The sequence below is a fragment of the Scophthalmus maximus genome, chromosome 6, assembly GCF_022379125.1.
Source record: "Scophthalmus maximus strain ysfricsl-2021 chromosome 6, ASM2237912v1, whole genome shotgun sequence".
Lineage (NCBI taxonomy): Eukaryota > Metazoa > Chordata > Actinopteri > Pleuronectiformes > Scophthalmidae > Scophthalmus > Scophthalmus maximus.
In genome coordinates this window covers 2,299,574-2,318,962 of record NC_061520.1, presented here as the reverse complement: position 1 = coordinate 2,318,962, position 19,389 = coordinate 2,299,574, and the positions used below count along the sequence as shown (strand labels likewise).

The 19,389-nt window shown below is 40.8% G+C and overlaps 2 protein-coding genes across 4 annotated transcripts in view; both read left to right on the top strand.

Moving 5' to 3' along the window:
* The window catches only part of LOC118308749 (NACHT, LRR and PYD domains-containing protein 12-like), a 988,189-nt gene that overhangs the window by 830,355 nt on the left and 138,445 nt on the right, over positions 1 to 19,389 (top strand). The gene's annotated exons all lie outside the window — the stretch shown is intronic.
* raly (RALY heterogeneous nuclear ribonucleoprotein) overlaps positions 1 to 19,389 on the top strand; it is an 88,027-nt gene that overhangs the window by 60,411 nt on the left and 8,227 nt on the right. The window contains exons 3-8 of one of the 2 annotated variants that reach the window (XM_035630161.2): positions 1,203 to 1,275; positions 3,531 to 3,578; positions 9,963 to 10,126; positions 15,643 to 15,762; positions 16,594 to 16,775; positions 18,097 to 18,144. In XM_035630161.2, the coding sequence (XP_035486054.2) occupies positions 1,203 to 1,275; positions 3,531 to 3,578; positions 9,963 to 10,126; positions 15,643 to 15,762; positions 16,594 to 16,775; positions 18,097 to 18,141 (632 nt within the window). In that variant the 3' untranslated portion in view covers positions 18,142 to 18,144. Of the gene's footprint in view, positions 1 to 1,202; positions 1,276 to 3,530; positions 3,579 to 9,962; positions 10,127 to 15,639; positions 15,763 to 16,593; positions 16,776 to 18,096; positions 18,145 to 19,389 lie in introns of both variants that reach the window. The other variant, XM_035630160.2, reaches the window with a different exon arrangement.

Below are 19,389 nucleotides of genomic sequence, written 5' to 3'. Positions count from 1 at the left end.
TTTTTTTTTTCATTACTTCTAAATCTACATCTAAGGAAGATCTGACAGGTGCTTGGCCAGAAGTCGGATCTAGAGCCGATGGTGGAACGAGACTCGCAGAGTGACAACAGATGACGGACTGTTTCTCTCGCTCACAAAAGGGGAGCATCAACAATAGTGGTGTGTTGCTAAGCAACGTAGCGTTTTTGTGTCCGTCAGACGGCAGCAGCCGCTGTGGGGCTTTTTTTTCTTCTTGCTTGCTGCTGTTCATACATCTCTGCATCTTTCTGCTGTTGGTTCTATAAGACGTGGCAGCCTTTTCGATTTATGACGCTTAATATTGCTGCGAAAAACCTCCACGGTCGGCCGCCAGGGGGTAACGGCACCAGACGCTATTTCCTACTTCTTTCTTCCACAGTCAACAGATCTTCTTTTTTAAAATTGTATTTTATACACAGACATTACAACCTTCATGTATTTGCTATATGTTGTCAAACAGCGTATATTCATTTAAATACCAATGTATTTACCCCTGCATGTGAACCTGGTTGCCTAAAGAGGTTCTTCAATGCACAGGTTTTATCATACAGCTATTTTAATCTCACCTTAATACATTTTTATACCTCCTCTTACACACGTAACTTTACTTGTACTTGAGTAAAATGTAAAAATAATAAAATGTAAAAAACACTTTTGAGTTAGACTCTCAGAAAGTAAAAAACAGAAAGTACACTAGTCGTTTCTCATACGTGCATATTTCCCACTTGTCCACAAACAAAGCTTTAATTATTAATCCTTTCATTTCCAAACATCTCCAACATTAGAAGCTGCTCATTGTGATTTTGATGTAAGTCCAATTTAAGGATATTTAAAAAAAAAATTCAGCTCCGCAAGACAGTACGGCTGAAAAAATCTGATTTCTAAATTTACTTCTGATCATTTATTTCTCTTAAAGCTTAGTATAGATGTTGTGAAATGGCTCAATACCGCCCTCTCTTGGAGACCACAAGCTAACACACCAGTCTCTTATTGGAACTTCTCTACTATAAGTGTTGTCTCCTCTTCAGCTATTGTACGGTTTGTGTTTTTATTCTTTCTCTCCTATGCAGGCATTTGTGTTTTAACGTTTTTGTGTTTTTATGGGTAGTAAATAGTGGGCGAGGTTTTTTATTAATGTTCTCAAGAACCAAATTCTTTTTCCCCCCCCTCTGCTCTTTCCTCAGACATCAACATGGCAGGAGATCCGAGGCCTAACCGAGCTAAAGGCCTGAAGAGGTCGGCGGCGTCTCTCTACAGGTACACGCTGCCTACACCACAGTATTGATCCGTCTGACCGATCAGTCGGTCGGTCACCGGGTTTTTTCCACGAACTCTATAACCACAGTTTATTACAGACCTGGGTCTATATTAAAAGACGAGCTGAGAGCAGTTTATGATCACAGATGTGTTGACTAGAGGAAATGAAGGCGTCGTGTGGGACTGAGGTCCCGAACCGTTTTAATTGAAGGAGGCCAAAGCTTTAAAAACCTCCCACGCCTGCTGATGCTGGAGGATGAGACCTGTGCTTGTTTCACCAACAAGAGCGCTATTTTTAACTTCGCTGTCCTCGCGCATCAAAGGCTGTCATAACTTTTAGGTTTGTTATTGTACGACAGATAGATAGATAGATAGATGGATAGATAGATGGATAGATACTGTAGGTAGACAGATAGATAGATACAGTCGATTGATAGGTACTTTATTGATCCCAAGCTGGGAAATTTCCAGTGTTACAGCAGCAGGTATCAGACAACATTGCTTAAAATGTTGGAATTCCTTATTTTCAAGGCTCATTAAGTATTTGTCCTGCATTTGTATGAACTCTGAATTCTATATCAGAAACCTTTCCTGTCTGACCAAGGTAAAAAATCAGATTCTACTTAGCTTTCAAAACTTATTTAAACGTACTAATTCATTATGGAAGGAATGAACATGGGAAGTGGAAGAAATATAAAAAATTCAAAAAAAAAAGCGTCTTATAAGAGGTCACAGAGTTCAGTCGTTTCAATTGAGATGTGTCCGTTCTCGCTTTAGCTCCGGTTTTGGTCTCTACCCTCTTTCGATGGTACGCTGCTCGACAAGTAGGTGTCAATGAAAACAAACCGAGGCCACGAAACTGTTTTTGAAAAATGTTTTTAAACTATGTGGAATCTGTATGCCCCACTTAGCTAGCACATGAAGATGGTTAGCTAGCACATGAAGAGAGTTAGCTAGCACATGAAGAGGGTTAGCTAACACACGAAGAGGGTTAGCTAGCACATGAGGAGAGTTGGCTAACACACGAAGAGAGTTAGCTAGCACATGAAGAGGGTTAGCTAGCACATGAAGAGAGTTAGCTAACACATGAAGAGGGTTAGCTAGCACATGAAGAGAGTTGGCTAACACACGAAGAGAGTTAGCTAGCACATGAAGAGGGTTAGCTAGCACATGAAGAGGGTTAGCTAGCACATGAAGAGAGTTAGCTAGCACATGAAGAGAGTTAGCTAACACACGAAGAGAGTTAGCTAGCACACGAAGAGGGTTAGCTAGCACATGAAGAGAGTTGGTTAGCAAATGAAGATTGCCCAATCAGCTCACAAGGAGGAGGAGCAATGCCAACATTAGTAAATATTACCCAATTAGTTTCAGGGGAAGAACCAACTGCCGAGGCTAGGAAGCAAAATGGTATAACGAGCTGTAAATCTGTCAAGACTCTGGGTTTTTTCTTCTTGGAAGAATAAACTCTACTGCATCGAAACTCTGATAATCTCCAGAGTCTTTTGGAGCATTTTTGTGACTCAATTAGTTGCTTCAGAAAGACATTTTGTAAAATGTTGGGGAAGAAGTTAAGTGATATTCTGGCCCTGGAACTGAATTGGCTGGAATCATCTTAAAACCTCCGTTGAGCTGCGGCGGTGGTCGATGGTCTCATCTGGATTTGTCATGACGAGCCGTCGCTTACTCATTCCGAAGTCATTTCTCATTAAATATGGAATCAATTTTAGTCACAGAAATGTGATTCATGTATATTTATCTCCAGGTTCTTTTATATTCTTAGTTCTTGGGGTTTGAGAACGCCCGAGTTCTTTGTGTCCTCTGCCAAGTTATGAAACCAGACCCTGCGCTCTCTTGTTTGCATTGAACTACTGAGGAACTAAGGACGCGGGACATGTGTGCTAGGACAATGTGTCAGTGCACATTAAACATACCTCACATCATTCTGCAGAGGGAGAGAGAGAGAGAGTTTATGTTTCCAGGTTGCGCTTGCGATTTTTATTCCTCCTGTTCTGTCTCTTGCGGTGAAATGAAGTAGCCTATGTCGTGGTTTCTCCGTCTCTCCCCCAAGTATTGATTTTTATATTTGATATTTTATATTTTTCATTTGTATATATGCAACTAGAAACTGCATGGAAGCCCTCAAGAAAAACCTTTTGTTCTTATGTATTGTTTAAACTGTGGTTTTATTCTCGTGCTTGCCCTGTATGGTTTGCAAAGTCACCATGCTGTATTGTGTTTTTTGTTTTTTCCCGCAGTGGCTACGAGTTTGACTATGATTTCTACAGAGAAGACTTCTACGACAGGTAAGAAGAAGGATGGTGCGCGGAGCATAGAGGCTCTGCTGTTTCCAGCGATCAGCAGTTAAGATTCATCGCGTTAACCTCTCAAAGGCCTGAGGTGGATTGTTGTTCGGAGAGCCATCTGTCGAGCAATAACTATGGAACAAATATAGTGTTCAAAGCACTCAATGGGATTGCTGTTATCGTGCAGTAAATGTGAACATGGGGAGACATAAGGAGTTCATCTTCAACAGCGAATCAACGCAGTTGCTCTGGTGCTAGCGAGGCAGCGTCAGTCTTGCTGAATCAGCAAGAATTTATTTTTCCAGGCAGCAGTATGAGACAAGTAAAGATGGACCGATTTTTGACAGGGAGTAAAAGAAAAACAGGTGATTGTCATTGAACCAAATTCATCATCAGGTAAATCCAAAATCTGTTGAGGCCACGGGTTCACTGTCGGTTCAGCAGATTAACTTGTGTTGTTGTTGGGCGAAGGTTTAACTTGCATTATTCATTTTCACAACAGTAACTTCAGAAAGATCGGGAGGAAAGTAGTTTGAGAATCACTGGAATATATTAAATCAAATAAAACAGTTAAAGTTCAAAATGCAACTTACTTTGTTTACAACATGTATTTAAATTGTTGGTCAGAACATCTTTGCTGTGTAAATTGAATCAAAGAAAAAATTATTTAAAATTTTGTGACCAACACTTTCAATTTGCCAATCCTCTCTTTTTTGGATTGTTATTGCAGTTTAAAATGATTCATCCCAAGATGATAAATAGCTTGTTCGTGCAGGTATTTAATGTACGTGTGCTAAACAGTTCAAAGAGTCACGTGAATAAATGTGTAATATGATATGGTAGAGAGGAGAACTGGTTGAGTATTGACTGGTTCACTTCAAACACAAGGCGATGATGGAGCAGATGGTTCTTTTGAGAAGTCGTCTTAGATATCAGGCGAAATGGGGGCGGGGGTTAATCACTGTAGCTTTGCAGGTGTGCATCTGTGCAGGAATGTTAGATTTAATCCCTGTTGAAACCCCACTGCTTCCAAAGATTAAGTTTGTCAGGCTGAAACTGGGAGAAGCTGGAACTGAATGATACAATTCATCTTCTATCTCTTCTACTTTGTATGAGATGGCACGATGCAAATACATTTCTATTTCAATTCACAGTATATCTCATTATATCACAGATTAGTCACTGTAAAAATTGTATGACACAACAGGAGGTCAATTGTTTTCCATCTACAGCAAGTAAGTAAATAAGTATCTTATGGTGAAATTTAAAAAGTGTAACAAAGGAGTTTTGTACTTGAACTTTGACAATGTCTTTTGTAGATTTTGTAAATGCGGCCCCTCACCTGCAATGTGTGTTATTATTCTTTTATTTAATCTCATTCACATCTGATCCAAAACTAAGGTCTTTGAGTTGGATTTGCCACAAAAAAACCAAAAACTGGATCCACTCGATGGACCCATTAAAAACATACCCTGATCTAACCGGCTGTTTTTCAAATAAGAGAACTACTCTACTAATCTACTACTCTACTACTCTACGCTAAGAGATCCAAGAAGAGTCAGACCCAGTCCAACGCAGGACCAAGAACGTCAGAACACATCCAAAATTCTGTCGACACAACAGGGAGAGAGGGAGGGAACCAATCATATGGTAAAACTTAAGAGGTTGTTAGATGAAAACAAATTATTTTTGAACTGGAATGAAACTAAATTTATGGTTTTTGAGTAATTGAAAAAAGGAAGATCAAATCAAAATGGTTCAAATTGAGAGAGATTCTGAAGCAAGGTCAACGTCAGAGAACATACCAACACACTGTTAATCGATCCACGTCTTCAAACTTAAAAGATTTAGTCGACTTGAAAATATTATTGATTATGTGTTATGGCAGACACGGACTTCTACCTGAAACACTCACAGAAGCTGTTTGTATCAAGTGATGAGGATGAAAGTATAATATCAAAAGTTCATATTCACGCTCCGCATCATAGCAGATGTGTATTTCTGTGTATGGAGTGAAACTGTGGAATTCCTCTGGACAATGATTTCAAATGTTGCGCAAATATTTTTTTAATCCAAGAAAATTTACAAAGAAAAAATAAGTATGTACGTATTGAGTTGAATGTTGAATGCTTGTGATTAATTTGTTATTTCTTTGTTGTCCATTTTTTTGGAAAAATTGTTTTGTTTCGTGAAATTGTTTTTGGACTACACTTAAAGAATGATCTAAATCATTATGAAAATGAAATATTCGTGACAGAAACTCTTAGCACTTTATCATATTTGATAACACAACAGGATGCTTTTAACAACGGCTTTAATCAGAATGACAAGATTTACAACCAAAGCTTCCACGGGGGGTGGAAGCTTTGCTGTACTGTACTTGCATGTTGATAAAATCCAATCTGAGGAATATTTGGTCAAATTTAGTTCATTTACATTGACCTTTACAGTCAAACCACAATGTGGCAACAACAACATGTGTGACAAGACCAGCTGAAAGTCATCATCAACGTCATCGCTGTTAAAAGTTTGAGGGCGAAAACGCAAAAGGCTGCATTCCGAGTCCTGGCATTCCTTGTACTCGCAGCGGATCTTTTGCACCCAACCACGTCTCGACGGAGTTTCATGTGAGCAGAGGGCTTTGAAACCCAATCTTTACTTCTAGTAGTAAAATACAGAGAGAAAGACGGGAGGACATGTTTTTGTTGGTGTTGTTTTTGAAAAGTGAACTGAGCGGAACAGAACGTAGAGATGGACAGCTGAGATGAATCAGTCCTGATGCGTCTGATGAGCCCAGACGTCAAACTAATGTCTGTCTCTAATCTAAGGATGGGATATATGGAAACAAGCTTGGGAAAGGAAATGATGACAAGTGCCTTTCACTATGGCTGGTTCTTGTTCATAGTATTTTTTTGCAGCCAAGCAACCAACTGCAGAGTAAACAATCTGTAGGCAATCCTCAGTCATTGTCTTTGTTTTTCCACAGGTAATAATGTTCTACTATTGGTACCGTTGAGGTGGTGTATTGGAAAAAGCTGAAGTCTATAATAATTTTTATAATCAGGCAGCCAGAAGCTGTGGATGTCTCACACAGAAGTTTTTATTCAGATACTCAATGCATTGAGGAGATCTTTAGATGGTCGCACATGTCACAGTGCAGTGACATCCCAAAATCTGCCCCTGTCCGAGCTGTAGGGCGTATTAAACCCCCTCAGACCCAACCCGTCCTCAGAGGACCTTCACCCTATAGTGTCTTCTGTATTTATCTAAACCCTCCGTGTAGTTAAGGATTGTGGGTAGTGTAGTACTTCTCAATGACATAGCCAATAAAACAAGTTTTTCTTAGTACAAGGTTGATGTCATACGGACTTGTGGCTTCTACATATACCATCTTCTCTCAACCTCGTAGCTCGAGGTGAGTCGACCTTGGATGCTTACGACATATGGCTCAAAATGAAAATTCTTGATTCAGAGTATGAAAGGGATTTTCACTACCGGAAACCTCACTGTTGAGCTCTATGGTACAAGAAGTTGAAGAACCCGCAGCACACATAAAGTAAAGTGAAGTAGCCCGGACACCCCTCGCCACTTCCTTCGGCCTCCCGTGGGTGATCCTGAGGGCGGGACCTGGCCAGATGTGATACATATATAATCCCTCCAGCAGGTCGCTCTCATACTTTGGATTGCCTTCCAAGTTCCAAATACCTGGAATGCCTCCACATAGATGTATCCAAAGGGCATCCTAATCAGACACCCGAACCACCTTAACGGGTCCAGATGTCTGTGCTCTTCATCCCATCGCTTGGGGTCACCCTGCAAAGGAAACAAAATTGTTTTACTGTGCCCAGTGGATACTTTAGCTTCTCTACACCTTCTACCACCACCTTCCACAAATTAGCTCCTATATCAGAGTCGGGAGAACTCCGACTGAGCGTTAGTAGATGGACATCTGTTTGAACAGAAGTTTGGAACATGCTGACCAGCTGGGCCAGACCTCAGCCTTGATTTACACCTGTCACTTTGATTTCGCACCCTCACCTTGTCTCTCTCGTATTCACCCTCTCGTATTCACTCTGTGACCGTACAACATGCAGTGAGTATTATGACTAAGCCTGTGGTGAGCAAACGTACAAGGCTAATTTTAATTTCCTTGAAAGCTGAATGGCTGGCAAGGAGCCTGTCTTTCTTTCTTTCATTACGTGTAACTACCCTCTGCAAGTATTTTGCCATCTGTTCTATTCCTTTATTTTTATATTCTATGCCTCAAACGCGCCCTGGCCTGAAATCATTTGTGTTAAAACTGAAGCTGATCTCGTGATGTATGATTTGTACAGTAAATCCGGGGTGTATAAAGACCGTGTCTGATCCGGTTACTTGCTTTTTGCAGTGGAACTGTTTTGTCCAAATGGTAGAATTAAATTGCCATATTACACAATATGATTTTTACCATCTGGACAAATGATCTGTGGTGATTATCAGACTTATTACTTTGGAGTTTCATGACCATCTGTAAAATTTGCAGCTGAAAGCAAATCAGAATACTCACTGGGAGGAAGTAAAGCTGAAGATTTTGGACCTTATTTTTTGCGCTGCGCATGAGAAAAAAAGCCAAAAAACATAACGGCTCGTCCCCGTAAGTGTCAAACGCAGGCGACAGTGGACTGAATGATGTCGGAGCCAAAACGAGGTCAGTATTGTCAGAATGGTAGAAATAAATCACCATATTCCACACAGATCTCCCGAGGTGTCATCTTCTCTCATGAAACACACATTCTCTGGATGGAACATAGTTATATTAACCAATATTATTCTACCGTTATTGTATTAAAGCTCAGTGCGGCTAGGAGTGTGTGGTCATAAATGGGGTAAACATCATAGTTATGATGTTTAAACTATAAAATCATTTTGATCCACATAAACCTCACAAGTGGCACCAACAAATTACACAAAATATTGACTATTATTTTTGTTATGTTGTCGTTTTTCCTATTCATTATGCCTTTGGTACATTTCCTATAATTTTCCTCTGCATATAAAACCCGTTATTACTCCCAGGTCACATTTAGCCATAAGACCGCAGATGTCTTGCTTTTATGGACATTTTCTAAAAAAGAAAAATTGTTGTGTTTTGTTGTATCCAATAGGACATTGTTAAGGATGTAATGAAATCCTTGTTTGGATCAGAGAAATCGGACACATGCAGGGTTAAACACCTGCAGTAAAAGTAAATATTAATACTTTTGTTTTAAATCCACGATGGTCATTACCAAATTGCAGCATATTACACACAAATAAAACAAGATTTTCCATCATAACCATCAGCAGACTATTTGTCTTCATGAGACAATAACACACGGCAGCCTTGTGGTTTCCAGTCTGTCTTGTTGATCAGCTTGGACGGTTGTTGTGATGCGTGCGTTGATTCTTCTATAATGATAACAGTATGTCATTTTGCCCTTAAGAGTCAGAAAATGGAATCTGCATTTGTCTGACTAATACTGATGGACCTTCACATTGAGATAATCATTTGCAGACTTTTATCCATCACATGATCATAATCCTGATTATTTTATTTTTTCAATTGGACTTTAACACTGACCATCAAATGGAAGTATACCTGTCGAAACTGTGTGGGTGGTGTTTTAAATTCAACTGTACGTTAAAAAAAATATATTAATACCACTATGCAGATTGAAGTTTATGTATCATTTAAGTGGGACATTGACATTTACACACATTGTATCAAAGGAAATTCAGGAGCTGCTTATATCTGGAAAAAGAAAGTCAGATGATGGTGCAAAAGCTCCGAAAAAAAATAATAAATCAAAACTAAAGGTTTTTTTGAAAAAACTTTTGTAGTCACTGGCGGCAACAATGCCATTGGAAATGACTTGATCGAGTTTGACTTGGGTCTGTTGTTGTATCATTCAGAGCAAATGTACAGTATGTATGTTAATCTCTTTTATGAGCTGCTAATGCCAATACAGTAAGCATGAGTATATATACTGTAGCACGTACTACAGACTGGTGTGGTCAGAAAGTTCTCACTTTGCATCTGTAGTATATATTGTCATACATGCAAATTCTGTTTTAATATGAATCTAATATATTTTACCCAAATATGTTTTGTAGGATTACATCATTAACGTCTGGATTTTGTTCCATGTCAACATTTCTTTACTTTATTTCAAGTGAGCAAATTGTGCCCTGTAATTCCTTCTGCTCTCCATTATAGCACGTTCCTTCCAAAACGTGTTTGTTGTAACAGTTTATAATTTGTATATGAATTAATTTCTGTCTTTGAACTAGGGTTTGGAAAATGTAGGATCATTTTCCCATCTTTCTCCCTTTTCTCTTTCCTGCCGTCCTCTCTCGTCTCGACAGGTTGTTCGAGTTCCGTGGCAGGGTGTCTCCGGTTCCCCGGGTGGTGCCCGTCAAACGCCCGCGGGTGGCCGTGCCTCTGGTGCGACGAGTCAAATCGTTGCCGGTCAAACTGCTGGCGCGTAACGCCTCCGTCCTCCCCACCAGCAACGGCAACAGACAGAAATGTGAGTTCCTTTCATTTCTGCAGTATCTTGGAGGATTTAACGATGAAAAAAATGATGTTTCTTACTTTCTGTCCTGAGAGCAGAGTGACTGCAGGTAAACCCCCTTTGACAACTGTTCCCTCAACTACACAGTCAAAGTTATTTTTCATACATTTCGCCTTTTTTGTTCTTTCAATCTTAATGATGGTAGCCATAAATGTCATATTTTCTTATATTAAAAAATCTACTTGGATTATAATAATAAATAAAGTTCTTTTTAAATTACACTTGGCTTACTGTACGTGGTGCTGTGTGCGCTTACACAAACAATACTATCAAATGTTTCGATGACAATCTTAATAAAAAAAAATTAACTTTATCTGCTTTGACAATCAAATATTCAAACTTGCATTTCCTGTGACTGAATTTTTGAGTCATTGGCAAAAACATTTTGTATGAATTACTAGAGAAAATGAAAAAATCTGTTATATTTCATAATGTACCTAATATTATTTTATTTTTTTGTTGGGGATGCATTGTACAAGTGGAGGAAAAAAATACAATTGTAGTAGTAAATCATAATCCTAGTACCAGTAGTAGTTTAAGTGTTGCAGCGGTTGTAATTGACAATTAAAGCAAATGCTGTTCCAATAAATTGGAAGTTTTAGGAAACATGAAGTTTCATTTAAAAGGTGTGTCATATCTATATGATCATCTTCTCTGTTTTTCCTCTATCTCTCTCTGACTCCTCTTCATCCGTCTCTCAGATCTCTCGTTTTTACATTTCAGCGGAAGGTTCAAGCAGCAGGTCACTTTATTTTCATTAGACATTCATCTCACATCCCGTTTCAGAACGTGGATCTGAAGAAGAGACGCTGACGCCCCGTCAGCTCTTTGCACATTTGACTGGGACCTGAACCTCTCCTTCATTTCGTTGTTTTTCTTGTTTTTCTTTTGCCTGCTGAACGACGGGTCTTTCTCTGCACTCATCAAACTTGCACCACTCGGTTTTTTGTTTGTTGATGAAAGCTCACAATAAGGAACAGACAGGGGCTTAGTTGTTTTTTTCCCCATAATGCTCTGTGTGCAACCGCAAGCCTCGCCGATGTACAGTCGGTTGTGCTCGCGGTGACAGTCCTCTCACCACACACCCTGAGGTCGACATTATGAGATTTGTTTTCAAACCGCCGAAACCATCTCGTCCTTTTTGCCGATTCTTTTGTTTTTCAAATAGTTTGGGTTTTCAATCAAACGGTTAAGGAAAGCCCTTGTTTTCTGTCAATCTCTCTAATGTAACGGTAGTGGACTGACAATTCAAATATCAGGTACGATTTCTTTACACAATATAAGGAAATATCCATTTAAATACACAAACCTGACGGACGTACCAGCGGCCGCGTACCATACGACCTCATACATCATAGTACGACCTTCTGGTCGTTTTCTGACGGAGGACAGTCTCTTCCATTTATGTTTCCACGTGTGTAAGAGTGGACGGGCATCAAAGGGGCAGGAAGCGATTCTTAAGCGATACACGCTTTGTAAAAAAAAATGGCAAATATTTCCTCACCGTCCGTTAGCTGTCGCTGTTGTGTGTGCGGCGAAAAAAAATCTTGGTTTTCGGCTCAGCCCAGGCCCTGTAAATCGAAAACAAATAAGATGGTGCGGACCGCACCACACAACACGCCACAACAACACCAAAGAGAGAATAACCGCTGACTGCCCCTTTAATTCTGAGACGGCGCTAAAATGCTACGAAAGCGTCGCCGTATGGACGTGGCCTGAGAGTTGATGAAGGTTGTACCTGTAGTTGCAATAGGTCGGAAACCGAAGAAGCAGCCCTCTGAATGAATCTGTCCGTCCCGACATGGATGGATTTGATTAGAGCCTTTTCTATTCTTCAAGGCTGACTCATGCGAGCGGTGCTGTGACCTGTAGCGTAAAGTGCTCCGAGTGGTCGTTAAGACGGGAGGGGCGCAACATAAATTCAGCCCATTTACCGTTTATACCGTAACGAGCGAGGCAGTGCTGCGACAGAGACGTTTTCTCTCCCGGCGAGAAAATGAGCTGCAGATGGAGATGGAACGGTGGGAACTTTTTACCTCAGCTTTGACAAGATCGAGGATTAAGTTGGGATTGCAGACGTCTGGGTGGGAATCGTGCTCCTGTTCCCTGACGGTCTCCAGGTGCGAGACACTATTATCCCGCTCTTCAAATGAGCAGTGACCTGCAGAGAAGTGGGAAAAAGTGATCTCATAGTACCACGGCTGATGTTTTTAAAAAAAAAACCTTGCACAGACTTTCACTCATTGACTTTGTTGATTGGAACAAATGCATAAAACCATCTGTTTCCCCGACCAAGCAACCGCTTGGAGCAACTGGACTTGGTCGCGGATGTGAATATGAATAATGTCGTGACTTTTGACCAACGGCCACGTGCGTCAGCAAAATGTTTGCCACGTGGGTCGTTTGGAAGCCGCTTTTAGACGCAACCCGATTGGTCTCTGTGTCGCCGCTAAGAGGTGGAAGTCACCGACAGAGTATTGATTATATTTTTTATGTGAGAGGATTTGTAGCCTCATGTTCATGAAGACGAATCACAGATCCACGGCGCTGAAAATTCAATTTTGTCCCTGTATCATTCACGCCACCTTCGAATTCACATCATCCATAAAATTTGCTTCACTAAATCTGTTTGATCCGCGACAATGAAATTCAACATTACGAGAATAAAGTCGAAATGTGGAGATTAAAGTTGAAATGTCCCTAAACGTCCGTGTTGTGGTTCCAGTTCAGCCGTCACACGTCCACGTTAACTAACGTTAGAAAAGCTCCGCTAGCTCCGCTAACTGCACGTCTCTCAAAATTCATTAACGGTTGTTTGCAGTTGAACATTATCGTGTCGGGACACACGTCGACGTTCATGTTGCAAACACCCGTTGTCACCGTGTCGTTTCTTCCAGATTCAGCCTGTCAGCAATAATATCGCAACTTTACAACTTGGTTAGCAGCTAGCGTTAGCTTAGCAAACTGGCTAACAAAACATCAACATCCGGTTGTTTGGTGCTGCTGAGAAGTGCTTCCTGGTCACAACTTTCGACTTTATTCTCGACATTTCGACTTTATTCTCGAAAAGGAAGATTCACCATTGTTTTTCTTATGCCTGGCCCTAATACTCTTCCGTACATTCCTCATTTGCTGAATTGTACCACAAGATGTTCCCTGTGCTTCACAAATAGTGGATAGGAGGGTTCCTGAAAAAAATGATTTGTGGTGGATAAATTGCAGAAAAAAATGAAGAGCAGAAAAGTACAACAGGCTTTTTTCTTGATGAACACATGTTGACAAAACACATGTTTTTCATTGGAATTGTGTTAAGGGGGGGAAAATGGTTTCAGAGCTGCCAGTAATGGATTCAACACTAAATAATCTGATAGTTTGTGACAGCGACAGTGACAGATTCAACAGCCCATTATTTATTCATTTAGTTATTTGCAAAAGAGGATATTATAGCCAGAAACAATGAGAAGGTTACAGCGGAATTCGGCTGCTATTCGAATACGGAATAGCTTCCTTCTTTTGAACGGCGAGACGCAGTAGGTCAGAGGAGACGGGACTTGTTCCATATCTCCCTTCAGAACCAGTTCAGATAAGATTTTCCGAGTATATATCGATTTCCATAGAACTATATGGCTTTCAAATGTAAAGCCGCCCAAACTGGCTTATTTGGCTGACTGTCAGGGAGATGCAATAAAATGTAGAAGATCATATAGAATTTATAACATATAATTAAAGTCCAATAGTTAAATACTTCCTTTGTGCTTTTTTGCTTTTCTCCGCCTCACGTGTTTCCCCAAAGTGTTTTATCGCATCTGACTTATTAAGTGATATATCAGATGATGTACATAAGGTTTGTGACCTGCAGAGATTTTCTCTTGGATTTTTGTAAATCATTGATTTATTTGGTTGAAGAATTCAATGCTTTATTGGAAACATGAAGTGTTTCTCTAATACTCTATCAGACAGATGAAATCAGTCTTTAACACTGATTGATTCATTTTTTCATACAGTACGTGGTTTAAATGAAATACTAACATAATAAAATGAAAACGGCATAATCCTGCATCTGCCCAGAGCTCTATTTTATCATCTGTTTGAATTGCACAAAGATATACGTTGAAATGAATAGGTTTTTTTTGTTTTTTTTAAACAAAAACCTTAGCCTTGGATTTCAAATTCCAACGGATGATTGGAAAAGAAAGAATGGAGGGAATGGAAGTGATGAAAGAGAGGAATGAGGGGGAACTATAGCAAATAAGGTAAATAAGGAGTTGGGAGCAAGACAAGAAATGTTGGAAGAAGCAAAAGGGAAAAAGTGAAAGGGAAAGACGGAAGGGAAAGGAGGAGTGAGAGATCCGCACTGAACAAGGACCACACGTTCGCTCTCGGTCGGTGAAACATGGTCGGACTCGTGAGCGGATTGTGGCGGAACTCAAACAGCGTCCAGATGTGTCGCAGGACTCCAGTTGCTTTGTCTGCTGCTACTAATGTACTCATCACTTTTAATCCTGGCCTCCGTCTCTCTCTCTCTCTCTCTCCCTCCTCGGCCTCCTGCAGTTGTTTAACATTTGTGAATGTTTCATTTTCTTCGTGCAGAACAAAGATATAAGAAAATACAGTATTTCAGCCAATGTAAAACATAAAAGTCTTATCGACCACTCGCAATTTAGGGTTAAGTGTCTTGCCCAAGAACACTTCAGCATGCTGACTTTGGGGAAGCTGGGATCGAACCACCGACCTTCTGGGCAGTGGGCGACCGTCTCTACCGCCTGAGCCACAGCCGCCCGGTTCACAGTAAAACTAGGAGTCCAACGAGAGGGAATTGAAAATATAAATGAGTAAACAAACCAACAAATCAAATTCTGAAATTCTATATTTAACAGTATAAAAATGTATGTAATTAATTACATTGCAGCTTGAATGTTTTTGTCGTTAATGAAATTGTTAAAAGTGTGTCGTCAGGTACATTTCTGCAGCAATACGTTATATCAAGTTAAAGAAATGAACTGGCCTACCATGATTTTAATTAAAATCATTAATAAAAAAAAGGGAATAACTTATATTCCACAAGCAAAACAATCAATAGAATAAAAGAACAGATGAGATATTGTGAAGTGGAGGTGATGGATCCTAAAAATAAGGAATCCCGATCCTTTTGGATGAATAATCCAGGACCTTTTCTCTGGTGTCGCTTTCACACTTCATTCAAATATCACTGTCAGATTTCCAAAGCCGCTCCTTGAATCCCTCATCTGCCTGTTGTGGAACGTTGCGACGGGTTCCCTGCTGTTGTTGGCGCTGGTCAGGGGTCAGGGTTCCCATTTGACCCCTGAGTGACCTCGGAGTATCACTTGGCGAGCTGTTGCTCTCTCAGGATCCAGCATAAGAGTAATCATAAGACTCTGAACTAGCGGAATGTCTTTGCACACGTATTAGTCCGACCTCTCTCTCTCTCTGTCTTTCTCTGTCTCCAGCAGCAGTGAGAGGTACAGAGCTTCAGGCGATCAAGTCAGAGTTGACTCAGATCAAAGCCAACATCGAAGCCTTGCTGGGCCGACTGGAGCAGATCACGGAAGACACACGCATCACCGCCACAGGTGACTAAACACACACACACACACACACACACACACGTACAGCTCCCTCGCTCACTTCCTGCCGGGCCTTCTCCTTCTTCCTCGCCCGGTCACCGTGAAAACAATTACAAGCTCGGGACGGCCCAGTGCGCTAGTTTTTCATCCTCCATTCCTGATACGACGTCAGGACGTCTGACCACAGTGACGTAGCGAAGATCCCAGCGCTGATTGGATCTCGCGGTGGCGCGTCGCGCTGACATTTTTTTATATGTCAACTTGAGCAAACGACGCGAAATTCCCGTCTCCGCGTTATTCTGTGAGTGACGCAAAATTTGCGTCTAGTCGCGTCTAGTCGCGTCTTTGCATTGAGTTTGTATTTTAATCTACTTGTAAGATTAATTTGCACAGCGATCATTATGCAGATATATAGATATATATATATATATATATATATATATATATATATATAAAGTTGAGCGAATGATTTTAGACCAACTATACTGATATAAGTCACATTCTGTCATCACCAATGGGCAAAACTAGATAGTGTAGTTTGTTCCTGTAAAGGAAATCTTTTGAGTTTGTTTTTCCCCCTTGGTTCTGGGGTTTTCCCCTGGTTCATTACTATTTTACAAGACACGTTTTCAAATCCTTCATAACTCTCAAGCAAAAGCTCCAATCGACCTCTCATTTTCAATCATAGAGGATGTGATATGCAGTGCGTTCTCTTCGCCACGGTGTCTCCGTGGCCTATGACGATATGACGCGCGTCCAGGTCCACTCAACACTCTCTGCGCTCGTGTACAGTAACGTGTGGGCGTTTTGTGCTTCCGTCTGTGTATTTGCATGTAGAACTGAGGGCGGCAGACGAGTGCAAAAGTGAAGAGGCGTGGCAGGAGTCCGGCTCCGAGCCGGAGGACGAGGAGCAGCAAAGACAGAACAGCGAGGACGGGGAGGAGGAGGAGGAGCAAGAGGAAGACGAGGAGGAGGAGGAGGAGGGAGAGCACACGCAAGACGACGCCCGGGACCACATGGTGCGTGTTACACCCGGAACGATCCGAGCGCGCGGCCCAACCGGTCCAAGAGTACGACCTGTCCAAATCCCCCTATCACTAGTGTAACGGCCAAAGAGCCAAAGGTCGCCGCACCGGGCAGCTCGTCCTCGGTCTCGTAACACGATCGTGGACGTGTTGTGGGCGTCACATCGTCGTGGAAACCAATGAGCCAACGACATGCTTAGGCCACACCTCCCTGTTAAGATCAATACGCTCCTGGGCGCTCAGATCTACGCAAGTCAATCTGCTGTGTGTGTGTGTGTGTGTGTATGTCTGTATGTCCACCACTTCTTTTTTAAATGACTAGGGATCAGAACAGTTTTAAAAATCATCACAGGGATTTCCGAGGGACGGCTCCCCGGTGTGTTTGTCGGAGCATTGTCCGCTGGACGACATTTCATTTTCCGTCATGGGAAAAAAACCAAAAACATTTTTCATCGTCCGACTTATTCACTTTTGCTGCGTCAGCGGGAGTGCGTTGTTCAGAGCGGGTCAAAAAGTCACCGGCAACCGTCCACTTCTTTATGATAATGCTTTTGAAATTTAGTGCTTAAATTTGTATGCACAGCGTAATACGTACTAATGCTCCGCCGCATGTGATGCTGTGTTGTCAATCGAATGTTGCTCGTGGCAATGAAAAAGGTTTTGATGAGCTCTGCTCCTCGATTTCCACAGAAGTTCATTACAGTAGGAAGATAAACTTGGATTCAACCCAACAAAGGCAACAGGGCCCTCGAAGGGTCCGACTGAAGAGAATGGGGAAAAGGACCCGAGTGTTACAATTATATTATTATAATTATTATAATAAATATTATCATTGGGTTTATATGGTTGGTAGAGCTGGATTGGTAGAACCAAAGGTTGTGGGCTTGTGGTAGGTCGATATTAATGATGAGAAATGAAAAACAAATAACAATTTAAAAAGTAATACATGTGATATAAATGACCAGGGAAAACTAATCAGTTCTCAAATCAAATAAAACTTAATAAATGAATTAATCGAGCAAGCTTGAAATATACAACTCGTAAAATTGGAAATACGCAAAATATATTTTTTAAAGTGTGTTTGGAAATGTTTTACTTTGGTTCAAATTCAATATGTTACAGCATGAAATCATTTCTTTAACAACCTCCTTTCCACACTGGCCGGCCTTCAAAATATAGTTCAGATGTAATAAACAGTAGAATACTAAAGCACTTTTTTATTTCACAATAGTATTGTTCAGGATTCAGCCTCCTCCTCCTGTTGCACTTACCGTCATCTCAGGCGCTGTCACTGATCTTCTGCTGTTTTGTTCAGGAAAGCTGTCGCCTGTCGTCAGAGACGAACTCCATCCACCCGTGAGAGGTGAGTGTTTCTTGACCGGTCGATCTTTCTTTTGTCTCACCTGTTCAAAATTCAAAGAGCAGGTGAGTTATTAAATCTTAAAACTCTTAAAAAAATATTCTGAGCAGCTGCTTTTAAATGATCTGCCCTAACATATACCAGCAGAGAAAAGTTCAGTCCATGTGTATCACGTGTATTAACATGCACATAAAACATGTTTGAAGTAATATGTAGGGTCGAATACTATCGTTTTGATGATTTGTATCAGTCGCATTCACTTTTTAAAAGTTTGATATCTGATAAAAATGACTTTTGGGACCCAGGGCACTCCGGTCGCAGCGCTGACGGGGGTGCGAGTGTTGCTTTCCACTTTCCGTACTCAGTTAATCTGATTCCGATACTGCGGCTTCAACCCACAGTCAGAAAACATGCATGTAAGGTGAATTGGAGACTAAGATAGGAGGTAAACCCTAATGAATTAAATTCATTTACTGAAAAGGAAATAATCTTTATGTCCTGACTGTAATCAAATAAAATGATTTTACTGATAAGAACTTGAATCATTAAATCAAGCATGTAAACAAAGTCCGAATCCGTCTTAGCTGGGTGGAGAAGTGGGAACGGCCTGGAAGTGTTTTTTGAAAGACGGGAGGAAATTTGCAATTTGTGCAGGCTCAGGGCAAGAAGTTATGAAAATAACACCCGCGCACACACACACACACACACACACACACACACACACACACACACACACTCGCATGCAGTCGGAAACACACACAGTCCCTCACATGCCTCAAAGGACGGAAAAACAGTCCGTGGCTTAAAGTCACCGGTCTGGTTCTGATCGGAGTCGGAGCTCCGTGATTTTACGGCACGTTTTCTCTTCAGCTTATTGATTTCAGATGCCTGAGGAAGTCAGATCTCGATCCTCGCCTAATTGTTCTGCCAGGATTTAAATGCGTGCTAAAATAATTTTTTGTGTGTTTGATTCGGGTGAAATTACATTGCATGACTCCACCCGTGGGACAAATACATTCGTCTTCTTAAATACAATGTGCAGATCTCTTCATCGGTGCAACCTTCGTGACATGTACCTGTATATATGTGTGTGACATACTCAATGTTAAATAAATATATATATAAATCTCTTTCTACTTTATATATCATTAGAATGGTTCTTTAGTAAACTGTCAATGTATTTATAGGTCCGTTAAAGATTAAGTGGAACTTACGAATTCCCCAAAAATATTCAGAATTCCTAATTTA